The following is a 24,681-nucleotide window of genomic DNA, read 5'->3' on the forward strand; positions in this document are numbered from 1 at the left end:
TAGTCCGGGGCTTACTCAGTGCCCTCCTCATTTCTTCCCAGCGTCGGCCTCGAGAAACACAGCTGTTTCCTCTGTGTCCCCTGAGGCTCGGGGATGCCCGTCTGCCCAGAGACACACAGCTGCCGGGAGGGCTGCAGACTAGGGGCCCAGATGTGTCCGATTCCAGGACCTCGGTGTGTGTGTGTTGTTGTTGGTTTTGTTCCTTTCCTTTTTTGCTTCGGCCGTCAGGAAACTCAATGCTAAGTTCAATGTTCAATCAAAGTTAGAACTTGTGCTTCCATCTTCTATGTTTTTAAAATATCTTTTTTGATTGTTTTAGTGTCCTTGTGTCTTACTGTAGGCCTTCTCAAATTCTGTTGTTGCATTTAAGATAAGTCTCTCACTTGTTTACAAACTGTGGGTTTTCACATGTTTTTCATAGAACCCAGAATTTATTCGGTCAAAAAACCAATCAGTTCCTAATTACCGTACATTAGATCGATCTGTCTGCAGTTTTTAATTTCAAGCACTCCAAAATAACGCCAAAGTCTTGTTTGAGTGTAATTCCTTTGTACGTCTTTTGCCTGCCTCTGTCGGATTTTGTCTCGCCACCTGGCAGCTGCTGCTTTGTGCTCGCTGTCGCCTGCCCGCCTGTGGTCCGCACTTGGCTCTGCGGTCGCAGTCAGCCAGTGGTCGTTATTGAGACAGTGACCAAGACTGGTGGGGACTCGGTGGGCACCTAAGAAGTGAAAAACATGTCTTTTCCCTTAATGAGTTTGTGATCAACGTCAGGGAGCTCAGCAGATACACTTGAATTAGAGAAACATCGAAGAACGATGAAATACAGACCGGAGTGCGCGGGGCAGTAAGACACCCAGGAAGGCGCCACTGGGGTCCTGTTACAGTGAGAGGAGGTTTCAGGGGCTAGAAGGATGGGCAGGATGTGGGCGGGCGGAGAGGATGAGGCAGGTCATCCCAGAGGAGAGGACCAGCCAGAGGGAGGGAGGCGTGGAGGCGATAAGGAGGCCTGAAAGGGGAAGGCCTCGAGGAGACATGGGCGGCTGAGGTGGTGGGGTACCTAGTGACAGAGAGAAGTATAACACAGCGACTGTAATCGAGGGACGTGTTTGTTTTTCAACCCGACGGCAGAGTTGGATTTTGACATTGGAGGCTGTCAAAAGTGGTTTAGTCAGTTGTAAAGGTAGGACAGGTATCTCAGAGAACTTCCCCTCATTGCAGCACGTGAGATGGGTGGAGAAAGGAGAGACCACGGAGGAAAAGACCAACAGGAGATTTTAGAAATCCAGCGCTCGGCTCTGTGAATGCCTGACCGGGACAATGGCCAGCTCCTCACTGAGCTCCTAACCAACATTGTCCCCTGAGGTCCAGCCCACTGATCTCTCCCCCTGCACACTCGCAGTCCATGGCTCTCCCCTCTGTGCTAAGCTCATGGCTCCCAGACTTAGACCTATGGCCTAGACCTCCTCTCTCCTGGGCTCCAGACCTAAATATCCTACTGCCTGCCGGGCATCTCCACTTGAATGCTCCACAAGCACCGGAAATTTACCCTTGCTTTGCTAAATTGGCTTCTCTTTCTCACTCCCTCCCTGATGGAAAGCACCATCGTCCACCCAGAGGCCCAACCCAGAGCACTGTGGCTTCCCCTTGGACTCTTCCCTTGTGCATCCATGTCCCTCGTGTCCCCTCCCTCAGCTGCACCCCAGAGAGTCTACCTTCTCGCCCTAAGCCCACCACTCCCTCTCTCTTCATCCCCCTGCCTTAGTTCAGGCCACCGTGGTCACTCACCTAATACAATCATGTCACAACTGCTGCCCTCTCCCCGCCCTGCCCCACACTCCAGCCCCCAGGGCGAGCTCTGTGAAGACGCAAACCTGATTCTCTCACTCCCACCAAAGTCCTTCAGAGGCCCTCCTGAGCCTACAAGGCAGTTCACGCTCGCTACACAAGGCCCCTGCCTGCTTTTTAGCCCGTCCCTTCGGCCCCCAGCAGCCTCGGGCTAATCATGCTGAACTGTTCACAGTTCATCTCAGCCCCGTGTTGTTTCTCACTTCTTGCCTCTTCATCTACCCTTCCCTCTGCCAACAACAAACTTCCCCTGTACCAACTTCCCCACCGCACCCCATCTCACCCCACACACAGTCTCTGCTTGCCTAACTCTTGCTCACTCTTGAGTAAACTGTCTGAAATCCCCTCCTCTGGGCAGCCCTCTCCAGCCTCCCGGGCAGGACTGACCCTCTGTCTGTCCTTAGAGCCCCTGGCGTCTTTCCTGACCTCGCCACTCCCGCCCCTCACCATTGACTCACGTCCCATCTGTGCCAGTGGTGTGTCTTGGGGTGGGGGTGGCTTTTCCATTGTGTCTCTAATGTGTGAATAATGCCTGGCATGTGGTAGGCACCCATACATTTGGAGAATTAGTGACTCGATATGTATATAATAAATATTTACAGAGTTTCTTAATGTACTGAGGCCAGCTGAATACAGGTGAGTAGTCCTGGCTGGAAAGTATACAGCTACCCTCTGAGAGGACAAAGCACTAAACACAGCCCGAGACCCATGTTTAGGGAGCGCAGAGAGGAGGAAGAAAGGAATTCCAGGGGGCGGGGAGGAATCCGGGAGAGTTCAGTGGCACAGCAGCCCGGAGAGGAGTGTCTCAGGAAGAATGGGAGAGGGGGTGTTCAACAGATTCAGAGGCTACCCTCCCACCCCCCAGAAAAGGCCAGGCAGAGACAATGACGAGGAGAAGATCACAAGAGTCAGCAAGCATTGGCTCGCTCTTGAAAGGAGTTTCAGTGGGAACGCACCACGTTAAGAAGTAGTGCAGGGTCTGGAAGCAGAGGAAGGGCAAGCATCGCTTGTGCCCTGAGCAGCCAGCCTCATCCTAGGACATTGCCACGGGAGTCACATCCTGGTTCTTGGAAGTGAACTCTGATGTTGCACTTCTGAAGCAGTTGTAACATGCTCTGCAGCAAATACACCTCCATGGCTCTAAAGGGCAGTGAGCAGTGTGATGGCTCTGCAGACCTTGCCTCATCTGGAGCTTACAGGGTCAGTGCACAGTGTCCTGAAGTTCCTCATCAGGCACAGTGACACGACCTCTCTGGACACGTCCACGGTGGTCACTATGCAGAAGCTTTTGGCTGATTGGCTTATGGACTCGTTGTGATGAGGGCTGAGTAGACGACATAATAACGCCCGGTCCCTTTCTTCCAGCTCTCATCTCCCCCCACGGCAGACCTTTCCCACTCTTCTGTACGTTGATGTAGCGGCAGCGTGCCAGTCACACATTGAGTCCACTCCCACCAGCTTCTTGCTCTCAGGTTCACTCCCCGCCCCCAACACGGGTGTTGGCTCCATGGTCGGCGACGTTGCCGAGTCATTTTGGTACTAGCAGCTGCGGATCATTTTCTGCTGCTGGGACCGTTACGTAACTTTTCACGGGTCTGTGCTTTATTCATTCACCAAGTAGCATTTGAATTCTTGAAGGACAGGAGCTGTGTGCTCCACTTACTTATGCCTCTTTTGGTTCCACCGCAGTGTGCAGCCCTGAGGGAGAAACTGGCACTGCCCTGGCCTTCAGGAAGCTTGCAGCCCCTGGGGGAAGAGAGATGAGTCAATACGAAGTGCTAGGTTTCTATTGGAGTTTGCACCAGCAAAAGAGTCCTGGTTCTCCCTGAGGGACTCAGCAAAGCCCTATGCGGTTGAGGAGAATCTGGAAGAGACCAGCACTCAGGCAGGCATTTCAGGCCTAGAGAACCGTGCGAGAAAAAGCACAAGGGCTCGAGACAGCTGTGGGAACACAAGTGATTGCATTTGCCTAAGTTCAGGGCTTCCCTCAGGAGGAAGCAGTGAAAAAGAGGCTGGGGAGAAAGCCGGGGTCAGGACATCGGGGGTCTTGTGCTACACTGAGGAGTGTTTTTTCTTTCGTCCTGCTAGAAGTAGTGAGTCAGTGAAGGCTTTAGGCAGAAGAGTAAGTTAGATGTGTCTTTAATAAAGGTTACTTCGGGGACTTCCCTGGTGGCGCCCGGTTTCCATCCCTGGTCAGGGAACTAGATCCCACATGCATGCCGCAACTAAGAGTTCGCATGCCACAACTAAGGAGCCCGCGAGCCGCAACTAAGGAGCCCACCTGCCGCAACTGAGAGCCAATGCAACCAAATAAATAAATAAGACTACTTTGGCCATGACATGAATACCCTTGAGAAAGCTGATACTGGAGGAAGAAGACCAGTCGAGAGATGGTGAGGATTCTGAGTCCTGGTGGTGAGGCAGCATGTCCTCAGTGCGTGAGACTACACGGCCACAGTCAAGCTCTGCGAGCCTCTGTGCGTTCACACCTCCACAACAGTCACCGAGATGCCCTGTAATGATGAACATTTGAACAGCAGGGTTGCTGCAGGAGTCTCTGCAGCTTCTTAGCATGGAGTCCCCCCTTTGCTGGTCACGATGCCATCACGATAGAAAAGCAGAATATAAATGAAAAGGGGAAGAAGTTTGCAGTTAAGGAATCAACACTGGGTTGATGGGGAGATCTGTGCACAGTCTATCTAATAGGGTTGTCATGAGGATAAAATAATTTATGCAGAATTACTTGATATACCAGAAAGATCTGTCAAATATTAGTTATTCTGATTGCACTGGGGATCTGTTTTGGGGCTCTAGGAAGTTTGAGGGAGAGTCCTGATTTCGGAGCTAACCGGATAGTTACTACTCTTTAAAACTTGTAACCTTTAGAACGAGGGTCAGTAGGCTATGGCCCATGGGCCAAACCCAATGCTAAGAATGGTTTTTACATTTTCAGTGGCTCTGTAAGCACCTACAATAATATCTTTGATTTTGCCTATTGGTCTTCAAAACCTAAAACATTTACTACCTGACCTTTTACAGAAGAACTTTGCCCACCCCCTGCTCTAGAAGATTATGCAGCCAGCAGCATTCCAGGCAGCTCTGTTTCCCAGGAAGTCTGTATTCTCTGAGTTGTGATCGTCTGTTACTTGTGTGACCACCATTCTCTCTGTTGGCTGATGGTGATAATGCCATCATGTACCACAACATAAACTTGGTGATAAGACTTTCTAAGGTATTTCTGGAAAATCTCCATTTACTCTAGAAGTAGAATTACGGGGAAACCCACTAAGAACGCATCATGCTTGGTATAAGCCAAGTGGGAATTTTGCCAACAAAGCAGTGAAGTCGTTTGGTGCTCATTTTTCTCATTACCTCTTCACTTCCTCCGGCTGCCCGTGTTTCCTGATTGATGATCACCTCTGTTACAGGAACGAGCAGCTCATTTGACCTGCAAGGAGAGAAGATGTTGATGCCGACAGCAGCTCACCATCATTCACACGGGCATTTCAGTTATTTTCTCAGCATTTGGTTGAATTGTTAGCTAAGTTTCTAAGCGAGGGTGAGGTGTATTCTCTCACCCTCACTTAGAAACATTCTGTGGCTGTGAAAATTTTCTCTTTATCCACCCCAGCAATCGTTGTTAGGTGACATCTAACATATACATTATTATGAGTCACATCTGCCTTGCAAATCATGCGAGTTCCTTTTATTAATCAAGGATTTTTAATTTAGTAAAATATTTTTAGTGTATTAAAAGTGCTCTCAGGTTCTCTTTTTTTTTTAAGTTTTTTAATAACTTTATTGAGATCGAATTCACATACCATACAGTTCACCTCCTTAAAGAGTACAGCTCAGGGAATTCCCTGGTGGTCCAGCAGTTAGGACTCCACACTGTCACTGCCAGGGCCTAGGTTCGATCCCTGGTCGGGGAACTAAGATCCTGCAAGCTGCGCGGCGTGGCCAAAAAAGAGAGTACAATTCAGGGGATTGTAGTGTACTCACAGAGTTATCCCACCATCACCACACTGAATTTTAGAACACTGGTATTACCTCAGAAAGAGACTTCCCATTAGCAGTCACTCCCCAGGCCTACCACCCACCTCGCCCTGAGCAACCGCCCATCTATCTTCTGACTCTCTAGATTGGCCTGTTCTGGACATTGAATCTAATCATATACTTTTGGGTTCTTTGTGACGGGTGTCTTTCACATGGCCTCATGTTTTTGAGGTTTGTCCATGTGGCAGCATGTCTGATTGTCCTTCCTCCTGGTGGGTGCCACCCCACGGAGCCGGTGTCTGTCAGCGCCCCTGCATCTGGTCTCTGAGGAAGCTGCTTACTCACCTCTTAGTTTCCATGAGCATCCTTTCCACAAGATTTATTTAGTGTTCAGCCAGGCTCTGGGGAGCATCACAGCAGACAAGACAGCACAATCTTTCCTCTCCCTGAGCTGAGAGTAGGAAGAGGCGGTTACAGCAAAATGTCACGAGTTCTCTTCTAGGAGAAGCCACTTGCCCAGCCACGGAGGGTCAAGGAAGTGTGTCTGGAGTGGAGCCCTGAAAACTGTATACCTAAACCTGTGTGTGTGTGTGTGTGTGTGTGTGTGTGTAGCAAAGGAGTCCACCTTGAATCCAAAGGGAGCGCGTGTGTGTGTGCGTGTGTGCGTGTCTGTGTGTGTGTGTGTGAAGCAAAGGAGTCCACCTTGAATCCAAAGGGAGCACGTGTGTGTGTGCGTGTCTGTGTGTGTGTGTGTGTGTGTGTGTAGCAAAGGAGTCCACCTTGAATCCAAAGGGAGCACGTGTGTGTGCATGTGTGTGTGTCTGTGTGTGTGTATAGCAAAGGAGTCCACCTTGAATCCAAAGGGAGCACGTGTGTGTGTGCGTGTGTGCGTGTCTGTGTGTGTGTGTGTGTATAGCAAAGGAGTCCACCTTGAATCCAAAGGGAGCACGTGTGTGTGTGTGTGTGTGTGTAGCAAAGGAGTCCACCTTGAATCCAAAGGGAGCACGTTCTCAGCCAACATGAACCCAAGCAGCCTTGAAGACAGCACACGGGCACGTGGCCTGCTTCTCAGCACTTTTCCTTTTTAGCTTTGCTCTTTCACGTTTTGGTGCCATTTGATTTAAAAACCATCCTTTTCAAGTTGCTGTGCTGCCTTGTCAACAAAGCAATCTAATCAGTTAGAGTTAGTTCTTTTATGACTTTTTTCTTTTATGAGTATGAAGTGTATAGTATCAGGTGCGGAATAAGTTACTAGTGCTTGGTTGATAAAAATCTGCAAATTAAATGAAAATTAGGTGCAAGAACTCTATTTTCAAGTGAAATTAAAGCTAAGCTGTTTATCTCCATCTGCACCTCCTTTGCAGAAACTACTGTTATGTTTTTGGTGCTCTTGTAGTTGGTCATACTGACCTTTTTGACAAAATTCAGAACAGAAAGATAGGATCAATATAAATTCTAATCCCTGTCCAAGGCTGACTCATTAAGTGACCTCGAGAAAATCATTTCTATTTTCCATTCTGCCTTGGTCTTCATGAGAAAGAAGAGTGTGGTACAGTCCCATGGTGCTTAAGGAAACAAGTAAACGATGATGACATACTTGGTGTTTTGGAGAGATAGAAGTTATCAGCAATCCTAATTCTTTTCATAATTTTTATTTTCTCACTTATTAATCAGTTTTTAAAACCATGAATGAATTTAGAGATGTACCTTGAAGCAGACATAATGTCAAACAGGGGAACATTAGAAAGATTGTCCCTATAATCATTTTGTAAATGTTTCCTCCTCAAAAAAAGCCATCGCTGTGGGTTTTAAAACCAGAATACGGGGCTTCCCTGGTGGCGCAGTGGTTGAGAGTCCGCCTGCCGATGGAGGGGACACAGGTTCGTGCCCCGGACCGGGAAGATCCCATATGCTGCAGAGCGGCTGGGCCCGTGAGCCATGGCCGCTGAGCCTACGCATCCGGAGCCTGTGCTCCGCAGCGGTAGAGGCCACAACAGTGAGAGGCCCGCGTACCACAAAAACCAGGATACGATTCTAGTGCAGGACAGACCCCTGGACCACCTGTGAGTGTCTCAGCAAGAATCCTTCTGATCATCTCAAGAAGGCTTGAATTTCATGGAATCCACTTCAGACCCTGCAGTCTTTCGCTGTGGGTGACAGATGTGGCTTTGTGAAGAAAGCAGCAGGAGTACAGGAATTTCCAGACTCATGAGTCATGATCTCCTGTCCGAGATTAGAGCACAGATTAGCGATAACAAGATTTTTTTTAAAATCATACTTTTTTAAGTGATGGTGGTGTATGCACCCTGGTTGCGCCTGGACTCCCAGGGTGGGGTGAGGGGTGCAGGTGCAGGTTTCATTGGTAGTTCAGAACGTGGGCTTTGGGCTGTGCGAGACCACTGTGAGAGTCAGCACTTCACTTCCACAAATCCACATTCCTCATTCGTGGACTGTCCATCGCTGCCGTCTAGTAGGGGTGGTTGCTCAAGGATCCTTGATCATTAGAGATGCGCGTTAGAGCTCCTTGATCAGTGCAGGGAACACTCATAAGCAGTACTGGAGGTTATAAAACGGAGGGTGTCTAGACCAGTGTCTGTCCGGGCATCCCTCCTGCAACAGCTCTGGCAGGAGGCCACTGGGCTTCTGCTGCAACAGTGAAGGTCTCTTTTTGAGAGAGAACTGCTTGGCTTTCAAGACATCCTTTAGTATACTGATTAGGAAGAAGCAACTAATAATTATTAGTTTAAGGATCATCTAGTCCAGTTTTCTGCTTTACAGATGAGGAAACGTAGACTCGGTGTTACATTCTCTTCGACTGGCAACCTGACCTAGTTCTGTAGAAGTTCAGCGGACAGGGAGACCAGTAAGGATTTGGATTGTCAAGAAAGAAGCCAGTTAGAGGCACAAAACAAGAACGGGGCCCTGTACCAACCTGTAGGGCGGCAGATGGTCGTAGGGGACAGGGGAGGGCATTTTAGGTAATAGACACAACTGGAGCAAATGTGGTCTGAATAAGCGAGGGACACAGTCAGTGGAAGGACTACGCGGGGAAGAGGGAAGAGGTAGTTAGGATGAGGCTGGTTTTGGAGGACGTTCAAACCAGGACAGAATAATCGAGATGTCAGGCAGTACGGTTTTCAGTTGAGGCAATGGTGTCGTGCAGGGGCTTGGCGGGGTAGCTCATCCACAACTCACCCGCCATGGCGTGCAGGCTGGATGGCGACAATACAGGCACACCTTGGAGACGGTGCAGGTTCGGTTCCAGACCGCCGCGGTAAAGCAAGTATTGCGATGAAGTGAGTCCCACGAATTTTCGGTTTCCCAGTGCATATAAAAGTTAGGTTTACGCTACACTGTAGTCTGTTAAGTGTGCAGTAGCATTATATCTTTAAAAATGTGTATACCTTAATCAAAAAATACACTATTGCTAAAAAATGCTCCCCATCCTCTGAACCTTCAAGGAGTCATAATCTTTATGCTGGTGGAGGGTCTCGCCTCGATGCTGACGGCCGCCGACTGATCAGAGCAGTGTGTGCTGAAGGTTGAGGTGGCCGTGCAGTTTCTTAAACTAAGGCCCCAGTGTTGCTGTGACCCCCAAACAATTACAGCAGTAACGTCAGAGATCACTGATCGCAGATCACCCTAACAAATGCAATAGAAATGAAGAAGCTTGAAGTATTGCGAGAATTACCAGAATGTGACACAGAGACACAAAGTGAGCAATGCTGTTAGAAAAATGTCACCAACAGACCTGCTCAGTGCAGCGTTGCCAGAAACCTTCCGTTGGTAACAAATGCAGTATCTGGGAATCACCATAAACCAAGGCCTGTATTAGTGGCAGTGAGGTCATCTACGAGGCTGTTGGCTTAATCTCAGAGGGGAACGACAAAGACTTAAACAGTGGCAGACCCCCCTGAAGGGAAAAATCAGTGGTACTTGAGAATTGGCCGGATTTGATTTATCGGGGAGAGAGTTGAGTCCAAAAGGGTCCCCGGGCTTTCAGGCGATGCTGTCCACCCTGGCCCAGTGTTGGCTGAAGGACGAGTAAGGGAGTGAGAGGTGATCGCTGAGGGGTGAAAATGAGTGACCACTCTGAGGGAGGAGATGTGAAGAGAGGGGAAACCCTGAGTGGTCCCCAGTCTCCTCTTTAATAACAAGTTTCACCTCTTCTTCTCTCCAAACATGTACTGGTCACAAGTACCAGAACTAATTTTAATTTGGACTTCTATTTAGTAATTGCTGCGTAGAGCTAAGGTTAAGGAGCAGAAGAAGTGACCAGAAAATTGGCCGACAGAGAAGGGAGGAAACAAAAGATGTAACGCGGACGTCGGTCACCCCTGTGCCAAAAGGTGCCCTTCCCTTCATACTTTCAAGGAAGCTGCATCTTATCCCGTGCAGTTCTTACTAACCTGTGTTCAGTGTTCACAAGCACGTAAATGAAATTAAGAGAGTAAAAAGGCCTTACAGCAAGAGAGAGGTGTCCTCTTCCTACAGCAGATGTCCCCAACCTGGGGAGCTCACTGCCCCTCCCCAGCACTTCCTCCTCACAGGAGACTGAGCGTTCCCATTCTGTACCAAAATCAAAACCAAACCTCCCCCCAGAAGGTGGGGACACCTTTGATCCTGGCTGTCCATGGAGGAGAAGGTCCCCTTCAGAGGAGAGCCCGCCAGCCTTCGGGAAACATGGCAGACACAGGCACTGTCTGGCTCAGTGTGTTCCCAACACCACCCTCCTTCCTCGCCCCCCAGAGGCGGGGAGCCCATTGCCAGGGAGAATCTGAAGCCTGCTGCTCTTTCTCCAGAGTCCTTTCCTCTGCCTGTTGTGAAAACCGTACCCATGTCTTGGGAGAAGTAGGATCAGCTGTGGTGGGAGGCCCCAGCCTCTCAAGAGACAAGTCATCACTCGACACGGAGGACGCAGGGTGCACGGCTGGTGGCGTGCACAGCTGGAGTGTCCCTTGCAGGGAGCAGCAGTGGCCGAGCCTTCAAGTCGCGTGCTGGGCTGTGGCATAGGTTCCTGATAGATGCCGCCTCACCGCCTCCCCGGTTCAATCCCTAGACCAGCACCTGTGGCCACAGCCCTCTGAACCCAACAATGGGGAGGACCGACAGTGCTGTGGTCCCCAGAGCTCTGGCGATCGGAGCGAGGAGGAGGAGCCGTGGCAGAGAGCCGCAGCGTCTTCTGTTTCCTCACCTCGCCGCGCACAAACTGCTTTGTGTTTTGCTGCGAAGGATAATACGATACAAAGTGTCTGAGCCCCCCAAGCTGGCCGATAAACCACAAAGAAGTGGAACTGAGAGCTGTAAAGCTAGCCTGGGATTGTGTTCAAGTCACCATCTAGTTTCCCTCTGGCTGATTAGTTTCTCCCCACACCTACTAAGACAGCTCACTGCCCAACAGCCCAGAAGGATACTCTAGTGACTGTTGCCACGGCGTCTGTGCAAACGTGAGGATGTGTCACTTCACACGACGTGGCCAGCTTCCGTCTCCTGCGTGCTTCTGCTGCTCGTATTCCTACGGCGTGACCCTTGAGTTGCTTTCCACATATGTGATGGGATTTACTCTCGGCCTTGTGATCATCCCTCCATCTTTCATCCGTGTGATGAATGTATTGCTAGTTTGCGTGAGTGGTGGTGGTAATGGGGCTTGTTCTGTTTTTCTTTCTATTCCTTTGTTTTCGGGTTTTGCCATGAAGCTATCGCTGATGACAGCAGCCTCTGGCAATGTTTCCCTCCTCTTGTTGGTAGTGCTTATTGTTAGTTCTGAGTCTAATAAGATACCTCTCACGTAGCCCTTAGTCTAGTCACACGCTGCATCTTCAGTGCCTTGTTTACTTTCTTAGGTGCCTTTGTTTTGTCAACTCAGCTAAGCTCTTCCAGGGCCGTAGGAAATTAGTCACTTCTCTGTGTGTCACAGCGCTCTTTACCTGGCCCCAGTACAGTGCACTGCACGTAAAAGATAAAGGAATGAAGCCAAGCATACCCATAGTCACACTGCGAGCTGTAGCCGCCAAGGGGCACTCAGCAGCAGTCCAGTGCGTTACAGATGCCCCCTTCTGCGAGGAGTCCCCATTTGCAGTCTCCCAGCAGTGGTCCTTTGAAACTACTGGCTGCTGTGTTAGAGGGAGAAGGTGCCTCATGCCCTTCAAGATCACATCAGCCACGTGGTGTGCTCCGCTGTGCTCTCTGAGCCTCCTTGCGTCCTCCCCTCCCACCCTGTCCATCCTGACACTAGGGCCTGTGTTACAACGAACTGTGAGGTCTTTGCTGAAGAAAATCCCATAGAACTTATCTCAGCAATATGCTTTGCTGTGTATTTGTCCACGATTTAGTCACTCAGCAGATATTTCTTACGTACTTGAATATGCCGGGCGGCAGGCAAGGCTGGGTCTACAGAGAGAAGATGAATAATCTCAGCCTTCGTGGGGCTTGTCACCTGCTGTGAGATTCCTACCAGGGAGCATGTCACTGAAGTGTAACGTACCGAGTGCTGTCCTTGCAAGGTGAGATGTGAGGGTACATGAGAGGAGCCGCTCACCTCGGACTCGGGGGGGGTAGAGAAGCCTTCCGGACAGGAGTCGAGAACGTGAGGCCGGAGGGGTGAGGAGAACCACTGGAACGGTACACAGGAGGCTGGCAAGCCCTGGTGAGAAACCTGAACTGCATCCTAAAACCAGTAGGGACTTGAGTAGTATCAAAGAAGAATATCTACGATTATCTGAAAAGGCTCTTAATGTACTCCCATTTGTTTTCTAACTATATATCTATACGTGGCTAGATTTTTTTATATACATCAGAAGCCAGAGTAGCGTGTAACAGAATTGACCGCAGAAGCAGATACGAGAATCCAACTATATTCCGTTAAGTCACACAAAAGAGGTTTACAAAAATAGAAAATAATGACATTCTTCTCATTAATTATTTTTCTGTTTTGGAAAACGTTTTTTTATAAAAGTATGTTACCAAGTAGTGATTTTTGCGATTGCTGTTAATGAAGAAAAAAAGTATTTTAAGATTAATGAAAAGGCAACGGGGAACCACTGAAGAGTTTTTAAGTAGAGAGGTGACATGATGAGATTTGTATCTCAGGAAAATCACTCTGAAGCCATGCCCGCCCTTGATGGCGATCTAAAATAGGACAGTGAGAGTCAGGGTGGAGAGAAATGGATGGACTCCAAAGGTATTTAGGAGTTATAATTACCAGAGCCTGGTGAGCTGGCTTGTGCTGTGGAAGGACATTGATGTCATCCCCCAAGACTGGGGACAGAGGAAGAGGTACGGGGTTGACGATGAGTGTTGTGTGGGATGCGCTCCATTTGACACGTCTCTGGACCACCTAAGGGGAAGCGTCAGGAGAGCTGGTCGTGTGGCTCTGAGGGGCAGCACCTGGAGGGGGAAAGCGGGTAGGAGTCTCCACCACATGCAGGGAGACTAAAACCACGGGGACAGACGTGGAGAGAGAAGAGGAATAATCCTAACAGAACCTTAAGGGACACCAGCATATAAAGGACTCGAACCGGAGAAGGCATCTCTGAGGGGCGCTCAGGGTGTGACCAGATGGCTTGAAAGATCAAGAAAGTGTGATTCCACAGAAGCTAGAGAGGGGTGTCGGGAGGGGCACGGTAGGGCCCAGTGCAGCCAGGGGTCAGGGCGGGCGGACAGCGGATGAGGTACCACTGATCAAGCAGAGGGTGTTGCGAGTAAAACCTGGAAGAAAAAGCAAAAGCAATTTAATGGTTAGGATACCAGACTGGGAGCTTCGAGAAGGCACAGACATTGTCTTAGTCCTCTTTTTAGCATCATGGCTTCAGGTACTACCAGGTACTTGAGCAGACACTCAATAATTCCGTTGATTTTACCTTAACTGATGCACCTGAAACAGTCTGGTCTCCTCTGCGTCGGAACTCCATGGTAGCCCGTACCCAGTGTAAATTGCTCACGTTAAATGTACAAGTAGGGCTTCCCTGGTGGCGCAGTGGTTGAGAGTCCGCCTGCCGATGCAGGGGACGCGGGTTCGTGCCCCGGTCCGGGAGGATCCCACATGCCGCGGAGCGGCTGGGTCCGTGCGCCATGGCCGCTGGGCCTGCGCATCCGGAGCCTGTGCCCCGCAACGGGAGAGGCCACAGCAGTGAGAAGCCCGCGTAACGCAAAAAAAAAAAAAAAAAAAAAAAAAATGTACAAGTATTTCCTTAGGGTCTGTGGCAGAACTTTCCGAACACTGTGTCACGGTCACAGATGGCCTGATGAGGTATTGACCCCCTCAGCCTTTGGGGCTGCTGGGAAGGGCCTGAAGCTGCCAGGCTGGTTGCATGCAGCTTTCTCTGTCCTGTGTGTCACACAAATGTATCTTTCTGTGTGTGCCATGATGTGGAAAATACTGGACAGCCATGGTCTATAGCAGGATTAGTAGTTCCTGTATAGGTGCCACCTCACCTCCTCTGTGCCCAGGGCAGGTATCACTAAGCAGTCATGTCACTGTTTCCTGATGAACCCATACCCTCCCCCAGAATCTTCCCGACATGGTCCGCAGGCAGCCACAGACAGTGCCGTGGAGGTGGCCCCGCCTGCTTTACAGTTCAAAACCTAGCACTCTGATAAAGGGTTTCAGATCACCAAAGATGGAGAATAGAGGATGCATTTTTTTCCCTCAGTGACTGACCTTTTAAAAATAAGATTGAGGATGCTTTGGAAAGAATTTTAATTGTCCTAAACCATCACATTCATTGTGCCTGCTCTGTAATCATTCTGTGCTGGGGAGTCAGCTCAGGCTGCTCTGAGCTGAGAGCTGTGCCGGCCACCTGGGGAGTTTCATGCAAATCTTACCCCAATGCAGCTCTCCAGGGTGCTATAGGCTAGCTGGGAAGACAAGAAATACCACTGTAAGATACAATGCAAATATTAGATAGTAATAATAGCTAATATATATGTAATAAGCTTTTAGAAGTTTTCAAGCTCTGTTTTAAATGCTTTACATATATTAACTCATTTATTTCTCATATCCTTATGAAGTGAGCGTAGTTATTATTCCCATAATACAGATGAGAAAACTGAGGTTCAGAGAAGTTAAAAAAAAATGAAGCCTAAGTTCACGTAATAAGTGGCAGAGCTGGGATTTGAACCCAGGTATTTTGGCTCTGGAGACTCCTCTCAGTCACTCAGCATCCTCTATTTTTCGTTCCTCTGTTATTTCTCCTTAGCATTGCTTTGGCCCTTGAAGTAGGAATAAACCCATTCTCAGTCCCCTGTCTTTGAACAGGCTGACAAAAATGCCTGGTTCTCCTCTCCGTTGTTGAAATCATCCTCATCCTCTAAAACTCCGCTAAGCCCCCATCCTCTTTGAAGTTCTACCCCGAGCTTTGGCTGTGCCCTTTAACTGATGCCTTGTGGCTTCCTTCCTGGTTATACACCATCTTGCCTGCTTCTGGCTTTTCCCTTTCTGGATGTCATGCCTTCCCCGAGGAGATCAGGAGCTCCACGGGAGCAAGGACCAGACCGTGCACCTTGCTCCTCTCTCCCGTGGGAGCTGCAAGTGCCCCCAGAGGACCCTGGGGGGCTCTTCTGACCAGGCTTCTCGGTATAGACACTGCCTGACCTGATCGTCCCTTCAGAAACCCACCGAGGCCTTTAGAGGTGGAGTTCTACTCCATGTGAGTTCCACTTGATGAACCGTTAACAAAAGTTTACTGCTCTCAGTTGGAAAATTAGTTGTTTATTAATTTTCACAAGAAATTTTACTTCATTTGTAAATCTCCTTACAACTAATAACATAAAATGGCTGTTCAAAATGCAAGCTGTTTCCTTCTTCCTCTTTTGAATATGTGGTTATTGCTTTTGAAGAAGACAAAGTGAAGGAAGCGTTTCCTGTTTGCAGAGGCTCACGCTGAACCTACAGAAAGAGCAGATTAGTGTCAAAACATCCCAGAACCTAGAGCTCCTGTAACTTTCTGCTTTTTAAGCACTTTTTTACTATCGCAGCTTGGGGTTTAGTTTTGTTTTGCCTACTCTTTCACTCTCACTGCCTTTGAAGAATAAAATGTTAACAGAATCAGCCAAAGGTTCATTCCTCTTCCCACCGTTCCGTAGCAGGTGTGTCGGGTCTGATGCTTTTGTATGGTATCCACTCCCGGTGCGTGTTTGTATCTTCACCACCTGTGAGTGTATATCAAGGCTTCTCAGCCTGGACACTGTGGGCATTTTGGTCCAGGCCATCCTTTGTCGCGGGGTCTGTCCTGTGCCTTATAGGATGTCTAGCAGCATCCGTGGCCTCTACTCGCTAAATACCAACAGCACCAAGATCCTGTCCCCAACCTCCCACCCCCAACCCAAGACAACCAAAAATGCCTCGACATAGCCAAATAGCCCCTGGGAAGCAGAATCACCACTAATATATATATATATATATATATATATATATATATATATATATATATATTTATTTATTTATTTATATTTATATACTATGTATATGTAAACTATCCATAAAATAGTTTAAATAGTATACTATTCTAAATATTTTTTAATTTATGTAAATGGCATTGTATATACATATTCTTATATGACATTCTTTGTTCATTGTATTTTTGAGATTTATCCATTAGGTCCTAGTTCATTTATTCTAGCTGCACATATATAATAGAACCACTTAATAATTTATTTCCCTCTTTAGGGACAGTTGAATTTTTTACATTTGCTTACTTAATATTATAATCAGTGCTTCACAGAATATCCTCATAAATGCCCCATTAGGCACTCATAGCTCCCTGGAGATGAAATTCCTAGATCATAGAACATCCTCAGTTTTACTAGATCTTGACACATTGTTCTCTAAAATGTTTGTGCCAATTTAAACTCTCATCAACAATATATGGAGTTCCTATTTCCTTCACATCATCCGTATCCTTGGTATTGTTAGACGTTTTATTTTTGCCAGTCTTACAGGTATGAAATGACTTATTGCTGTTTTAATTTGCATTTCCTAATGCTAGTGGGGTTGAACATCTTTTCTTATGTTTATTGACTCACGGTTTCCTCTTCTGTAAATTATTTATTCATATACATTTATTCATATACGTCCGCTTTTCTCTTGTATTATTTATTTTTTCTCATTGATTCTTTACATATTCTGGATACTGTTTTGTCAGTTATATGTTACAAACATTTTCTCTTAATTTGTACTTTGCCTTCTAGCTTTATTTTTTTTAATCATACAAAAATTCTTGTTTGTAGTAATTGTTAGCAATCCTTTTTTATGATTGATCCTTTATATTTTTGTTTTAGAAATCCTTTCCTATCCCAGCAACATAAAGAATGTCTCTTATTTCTTCTAAAATTTTTAACAGTTTAGCTTTCCAGATTTAAATCTTTAATCTATGGGGTTTATTTTATTTTATTTTTAGATTTAGTCATCTTGGCTGGTTTAATCACATTGTTGTTGTTGTTTATTTTTTGGCTGCACGACGCGGTGTGTGGGATCTTAGTTCCCCTACCAGGGATCGAACCTTGCACCCCCTGCATTGGAAGAACGGAGTCGTAACCACTGGACCACCAGTGGGAAGTCCCTGTGGGGTTTATTATAAAATAAATTTGTTTTTGTATACGATATGAAGTAAAAGTCAGATTTTATCTTTTTTTTTAATTAATTTATTTATTTGGCCATGCCGCACAGCATGTGGGATCCTGGTTCCCCAGGGATCCTAGTTCCCCAGTCAGGGATCGAACCCATGCCCCCTGCATTGGAGGTACAGAGTCCCAACCACTGGACCGCCAGGGAGGTCCTCTCTTTTTCCATCTCTATAACCATTTGTCCTAGTACTGTTCATTAAGTGGTGTGTCTTTTTCCTGCTGACTTACAATGTTTCCTCCATCATATACCAAGTGCCCGTGTTTACTTTTGATTTGTTGACTGTCTCTCCTGTTTCTTTGACCTATTTACCTATCATGTGCTAATACCGTCCTACTTTATTTCTCGTAGTCTAACAGTAAGTCCTAATAACTAGTAGAATAAAAACCCCTCCCTTATACTTCTTGAAAATATTCAGGTCTAGTTTTGACCCTTGAGGTTGTCTCGTTCAACCAAACACACGCACACACATACACACATGTGCGCGCGCATGCACACACTTGTGAATTTTGAATATAATACCCATTAGGAATAGGTTTAGCTCCATATGACAGAAAACAAAATCACAGAAACCTAAACAAGGCAGAAGTTTGTCTCGAGTAAAAGAAGTCAGACGTTGATAGCCCCGAGCTGGTGGGGCCCCTGCACGAAGTTGTGCCCCGAGGCTCCTTTTCTCTGGCTCTTGCCCTGTCCTCAGCCCGCCTGGGCTCCTGGAAGGAGGAGGAAACAATGAAGAAGAGTGCATCCCTCCCTTTAAGATCTCTCTGGAGCGGGGTGGGGGAAGGATGGATTGGGAGTTTGAGATTAGCGGATGCAAACTAATTTATATAAGATGGATAAACAACAAGGTCCTACTGTAGAGCACAGGGAACTATATTCAATATCCTGTAATAAACCATAATGGAAAAGAATATGAAAAAGTGTATATGTGTAACTGAATCACTTTACTGTACAGCAGAAATTAACACAACATTGTAAATCAACCACACTTCAATAAGATAAATTTTTTTTAAATTTTAACTCATTTAAAAGAAATAAAGAGATCTCTTCTGGAGGTCCCAGATGCCCTTTTTGCTTGCATACCAATGGCAGAACTGAGTCCTCGTGGGGGAAGCTGAGAAATGTACTAACTGTGCGTCACCCTCCCCCCCCCCAAAAAAGTCCTATTTTTAAAGGAAAGGGAATGTGGGTATTGAAAGTCAACCAGCAGTCTCTGCTACAGCCTGGAATTGGCAGAGTGTGAAAAGATGACAGTATTGAGTCTTCCAGGCAGGAATGTGCTGTCTTTCCACTTATTTCGGTCTTCTGATATCCTTCAATCAAGTTTACCATTTTTCATAGAGATCTTGCAAATTTTTTGTTAGATTTAATTCCTAAGTACCTAATGGTTTTTATTTCTCTTTGTAAATAGGAATTTTTTGCACTTATACTTTCTCAGTGATCACAAGCAAGGAATGTTACCGTTTTTTTTTTATTTTGTACTCATTGGTTCTCATTTTCTAGGTAGACAGTCGTCACGTGTGATGACAGTTTCTCCCTTTCCATCCTCCTGCCTTTTCTTTCACAAGTGGTTGGTTTCATCCTCATTATGCCATGACTCGTGTTGAATGCAAGTGGTGATAAGACGCATTCTTGTCTCTTCATCAAGTTTTATTAAACTATTTTTATATCTGTTGAGTGTGAGCCTTTGGTTTTCCTCCTTTAATCTGTTAATGTGTGAATTACATGACTATATTTTCTAAGATTCCTGAGATAAATCCTAATGTAGTACATCATAATGGATAAGATGATGATCTTTTTTGAACATGGTTGGATTGAGTTTGCTAATCTTTTATTTAGGATTATTACATCTGTCCGTAAATGAAAAATAGATTGTTTTATAATTCTTCTTTCTCATAATAGCCTTCTCTGATTTTTGGAAACAGCGTTATATGGCCTCAAAAAATTAGGTGGGGAGCACTTCTTCTTTTCTATTCTCTAAAACAACTTGTGTAAGATGGCAGGTCCTCAAATTTTTCATAGACTTCACCTGTAGATTTTTGGTAGGTAGATTTTTTTAAGTATTATTTCAATTACATTAATGGCTAAAAGTCTAATCAGGTTTTCTATTTCTTGGTGTAACTTTCTATTGAAGTATAACATACAGAAAAGTTAGCATTATATAAAAGTAATCATACAAATGTACTTTTTGGTGTTTATTTTATTTAACATTTTATTTGAGAGATTTAGCCATATTGTTGCATACAATTGTAGTTTGTTCATTTGAACTGCTATTTAATACTATATCATGTGAATATACTATAATGTATCCATTCTACTTAATGGGCATTTGGGTAGTTTCCAGTCTTTGAGGTTTACAAACAACACTGCTGAGAACGTTCTGGTCCCTGCCCTTGGTGAACGTGTGTTTGCATTTATGTTGTCCAGGAGTGGAACTTGCTGAGGTATCCATGTATGTGCAGCTTTAGTCAATGTTCCTGAACAATTTTTAAAACTGATTACCAATTTCTATTCCTTCTTGAGTTTTGGCGAGTTATATTTTCCTAGAAAATTGTCTATTTCATCAAAGTTATTAGCACAAATAAAGTATTCTTATTTAATATCTGTCATTATCTTCCTTGTGTTATTCCTAATATAATTTGTGCTTCTTTCTTTGTCTTTTCACTAAGCATCAGGTTTATTCATTTTATTTGACTTTTTCAACAGTCAGCATTGGGTTTTCATTGATTCCTTCTGTTGTGTCTCTGTTTCCCACTTTATTAACATTTGCTCTGTACTTCGTTCTTACCAATTTCTTTAGACCATTGTTACCTTCTCTAACTTCTTAAATTGTATTTAACTGTTTACTTTTCAGTCTTCATTTTCTTTAAGCTCAATATTTTAAAATTCCATCAACTACTTAATTATATCCCACAAACTTTGATTGGTAGTAGTCTCAATTTTATTCACTTTTAGAGATCTTCTAACTTCCATTATGATTTTTCATTTTTGATCTCAAATATGTGCATTTTTGTTTGTTTTATATTAATTATAATTTTGATATTTATTTTTAGTTGCATTGTAGTCAGAGAATATAGTCTGTCTAATATTTATATTTTGGTATTTGCAGACATTTCATATAGGACTTAGTGCACTGTCACTTTTTTAATAAATAATTTACTTATAACAGAAAAGAATGTATATTCTCTAAAAATTGAGTGCAGGCTATATATGTCCATCGAGACAAACTTGTTATTTATGTTCTATATTGTTATTAATTGTCTGTCTGCTTGATCTGTCAGTATATGCTAAAAATTAACTATATGTCTAGATGTTTCCACTTCACTTGTAATTTTGTTAAACCTTACTTTCTGTATTTTGATGCCGTCATGTTATATATAAATAATATCAATGTATCTTAGTGGTTTTATCCCTAATAGTGCCTCTTTTGCCCTTGAGGTCTATTTATATGACATGAATATAGCAACATCAGTTTGCTTTAATATTTCTTTTTCCATCTGTTTACATCAACTTGTCTATGTCTTTATAGTTTCAGTTTGTCTGTTGTTGGGTTGGGAGGAATGGGAGAGATTTCAAAATTGACAGTCTCAGCCTTTCAGCTTGTGAGTTTGTCAATGTATATTTAGTGTGATCATTAATATATTTGAATTTATTTCTACCAGTATCTCTCCAGAACAGTTTTGCATAATATCTCTATTTTTAGTTTCCCTATTTTTTAAAAAAACTATCTTTTTTTATAGTGTCCTGTTCTTTTTTTTTAACTCCTTCTGTATCTCAGTCATAAAACTTCTAATTTTATAGTTTTTTTCAGAATGTTGTAAATTTAAGTCCTTGGGGATCTAATCCTCCTATTTATTGTACACACTGACTCTTGCTCATGATGGGTTTTTTTCCTCATGGGTTTTGTAGTTTGGGGTCCGAGTCTTCCCCCACTGGAGCTGTATCTATGAATCCCATCTAATTCATCTATTTCCAGGATGAGAGAGTGTCTCTCCAGAATAACTTTAGATTTGCTTCTGCTTGGCTCCTTAGGTGTATCCATCTCCAATCCCAGGACGAATTTTATGTACTTTTCGATGGGTTCTTAGAGCAGATATGTGGTGTAACTTGAACCCCAAATCTCCCTGCAGTTCTCACCTCTCAGGCAGACCGAGATTCCTGCTCCCTCCCTCAGGAAGATCTGCTCTTTGGTTGGTTTTTCTCTCATCCTCTCTCACTGGTGGTGCTGCCATTTGAGGCTGTGCCTTTAAGGAGGTAATGAGCTTAAAGTCACTGCCTCTTTCAGTCCCAAGGCCTCCTCTCCTGAACCCAAATAGGTGATAAAACCCAAGTAGCTCTGGATTAGCAGGTTGTGCTCCCCCTCGCACCCCATCCTCTCTTCTTTACTGCCCTGGTTTTCCAGAGCTTGTTTCTGGCACCTTGGGGCCTCCATCTTCCCTTTATGTTCAGCTGTGCGTATGAAATATTTTTAAATTTTATCTAGCATGTTTAGGTATTATAATTTTCCTATATTATAATAGGAAAAATTTTAGGTTTTCTCAGTCTCTAAGTCTTCCAGAACTAGAAGACGTCCAGAAACAGATTTAAGTTGATAAATTTAAAAGGTGGCATATAGGTAAAAAACGTCAATTTTTTAAAAGCATCATGCAGTGCACATTTTTTCTTCACATAGTGGCTTTTTTTCATTGATGACATAGAAAAGGCAAAGGATGACATCGCCACCAATGTGAAGTTATCCATAAAGCCACACAGAGGACAGGTGTGAACCTCTTGTCCCTGCGTGTAAGGTTTACCTTTACATTCCCGAGCCTGTCCCCCAACCTGGGTTTTATCTCCACCTGCAGTCTCTCTCTGTGGACCTTGCTCAGAATTTACTCAAATTTTAAAAAAGAACAAGAACAGGGAGAAGAGCTGGAGGAGAAGGGGAGGGAGCAACATTTTAAAGAGCCGCTGAAGGAAGCTCCAGGTTTCTGGTTGCCTGCCCTGAATTAGCCTCCACTCGTATCTTCCTGAGTCCAGCGGAGTTGGGACAGTGTCGGTGGGGACACCACGGGGCTGAGGTTAGGAGTGACTGCGTGTGTCTTCCACTGCCTTCTGGAGTCAAATTGCACAAATCCCTTTGGCAGTACCTGCTACCTTCTTTTCTCTCTGTGCACCTACTGCAGGCTGCCGATTTTAGCCTATTGATTCAGCTCGCACACAGCAGGTCCATCTGACATTTTATTTCCCGTCTGCAGCTGTGACTGCATTGCAGGAGAAAGCTCTTTAGTGCGTTACCATGTTTCTGCTCCTCCCCTGTCTGATCGCTGTGCATTGAATCTCTTTTTAGGGAGGAATGATCAACTGGAACCGTCTTTTCCCTCCTCTACGTCAGCGACGAAACGTAAACTATCAGGATGGTCGGCAGTCTGAGCAGCAAGCATCCCCTCCTCTAGAGGTTTCGGAGGAGCAGGTAATCAGTAACACCTGGTACTTACCCTAAACCCATGCTTCACACTCCAAGCAGTTTTGGTGAACGAGACTTGAAAGAAATCAAGCATATACATACAAAGATTTTGATATCAGGTCAACCACCACCTACACCAGTGATAGATACATGGGCCCTTTATTGGCTACTGTGGTTCTTATGAGTTTGAGGAAGGCATAATTTGAAAAAAAAAAATGCATTGTGATCACTTATTTTTTTTTTTTTTTTTTTTTTTTTTTTTTTTTTTTTTTTTTTTGCTGTACGCGGGCCTCTCACTGCTGTGGCCTCTCCCGTTGCGAAGCACAGGCTCCGGACACACAGGCTCCGCGGCCATGGCTCGCGGGCCCAGCCGCTCCGCGGCATGTGGGATCTTCCGGGATCGGGGCACGAACCCGTGTCCCCTGCATCGGCAGGCGGACTCTCAACCACTGCGCCACCAGGGAAGCCCGTGATCACTTATTTTTAAATCTGTGATATTTCATGTTTACTGAAGTTGGTTCACTACGCAGGCTGGGAGAGAGGGAGGCAGGAGGACAGGGAGCTTCTCTGTTTGTATGGTTTTCACTTAGGAACCAAGTGAATGTTCTACCTACTGAAAAAGCAAATCAGCAATGGGGACAATCATAAAACTAAAAGGAAACTGAAATAAATGTTCCAGCTGTATCTTAAGTGAATAAGATAATCAAAAGGGAGAGGGAGGGCCTCCCTGGTGGCGCAGTGGTTGAGAGTCCGCCTGCCGATGCGGGGGATGCGGGTTCGTGCCCCGGTCTGGGAGGATCCCATATGCCGCGGAGCGGCTGGGCCCGTGAGCCGTGGCCACTGGGCCTGCGCATCCGGAGCCTGTGCTCCGCAACGGGAGAGGCCACAACAGTGAGAGGCCCGCATACCACAAAAAAAAGAAAAAAAAAAAAAGGGAGAGGGAAAATTAATTTCGGTAACTTTTGAACATAATATGCCCTCTTAGAAAAAAAAAAAGAACTGCAAACCTCAAACTCTTCATGGGTTTATTTTTCATGGTGGTATGAGTACAGCAATTCTGAAGTTATATTGTATGTATTGTAGATTAGAGGAAACGGGGAAATAGGATGATCTAAAGGGACAGGATGTGTGCAGCTTAATCTCCGGTGGCTCAGGAAAAATAAATGGGAGTGTGTGTGTGTGTGTGTGTGTGTGTGTGTGTGTGTAGACAGAAAGCAACTGTGGCAAAGTAATAATTGGTGAATGTGGATGAAGAGTAATTGGGTTCTTTGTGCTCTTCCTGAAATTTTTCTAGAAGTTTGTAATTATTTCACACTGGAAAGTTTCTGAAAATCTAAGCTAGTAGGTTGAGAGCACTTCAGTAACAACCCTTTTAAATTTCATACTGCAAATGTTGCTTTCTTCTCATAAAAGCAAATCAAGGTCAGTGTTTCATAGCGAGTCACTCCATGCACTTTCCCCATCCCCTGTTCCCAGAGCCAACAAAAGCCAGTCCTACCCAGGGTACTCTGTCTCTATGTATCCTGACTTTTTCTGGAACTCAGGAGGGGCTTCTGGGCAGGGCCCCCACTGGCACCTCTGGGTTAGGCCACCACAAGTGAGAGAAACCAATGGAATATGCCTGACGAGCTGACCCAACCCCTCGCCCTTAACTTCTCAGCTCAGACTCATCCTTTGAGCAACTCGTTAGGGTTGAGAGATAGATTAAGGAGCCATAGTTCTCTTCCACCTCCATTAGTGAATTTCCAAAACGCTGTTAGCCCCACGATTAGAA

General features: G+C 45.4%; 1 protein-coding gene across 2 annotated transcripts in view; it reads left to right on the forward strand.

Moving 5' to 3' along the window:
- UBAC2 (UBA domain containing 2) overlaps positions 1-24,681 on the forward strand; it is a 165,261-nt gene that overhangs the window by 130,015 nt on the left and 10,565 nt on the right. For both annotated transcript variants that reach the window (XM_060080110.1, XM_060080111.1), the window contains one exon: positions 22,791-22,913. In XM_060080110.1, the coding sequence (XP_059936093.1) occupies positions 22,791-22,913 (123 nt within the window). The remainder of the gene's footprint in view (positions 1-22,790; positions 22,914-24,681) is intronic.

This window comes from Mesoplodon densirostris, chromosome 17, assembly GCF_025265405.1.
Source record: "Mesoplodon densirostris isolate mMesDen1 chromosome 17, mMesDen1 primary haplotype, whole genome shotgun sequence".
NCBI lineage: Eukaryota > Metazoa > Chordata > Mammalia > Artiodactyla > Ziphiidae > Mesoplodon > Mesoplodon densirostris.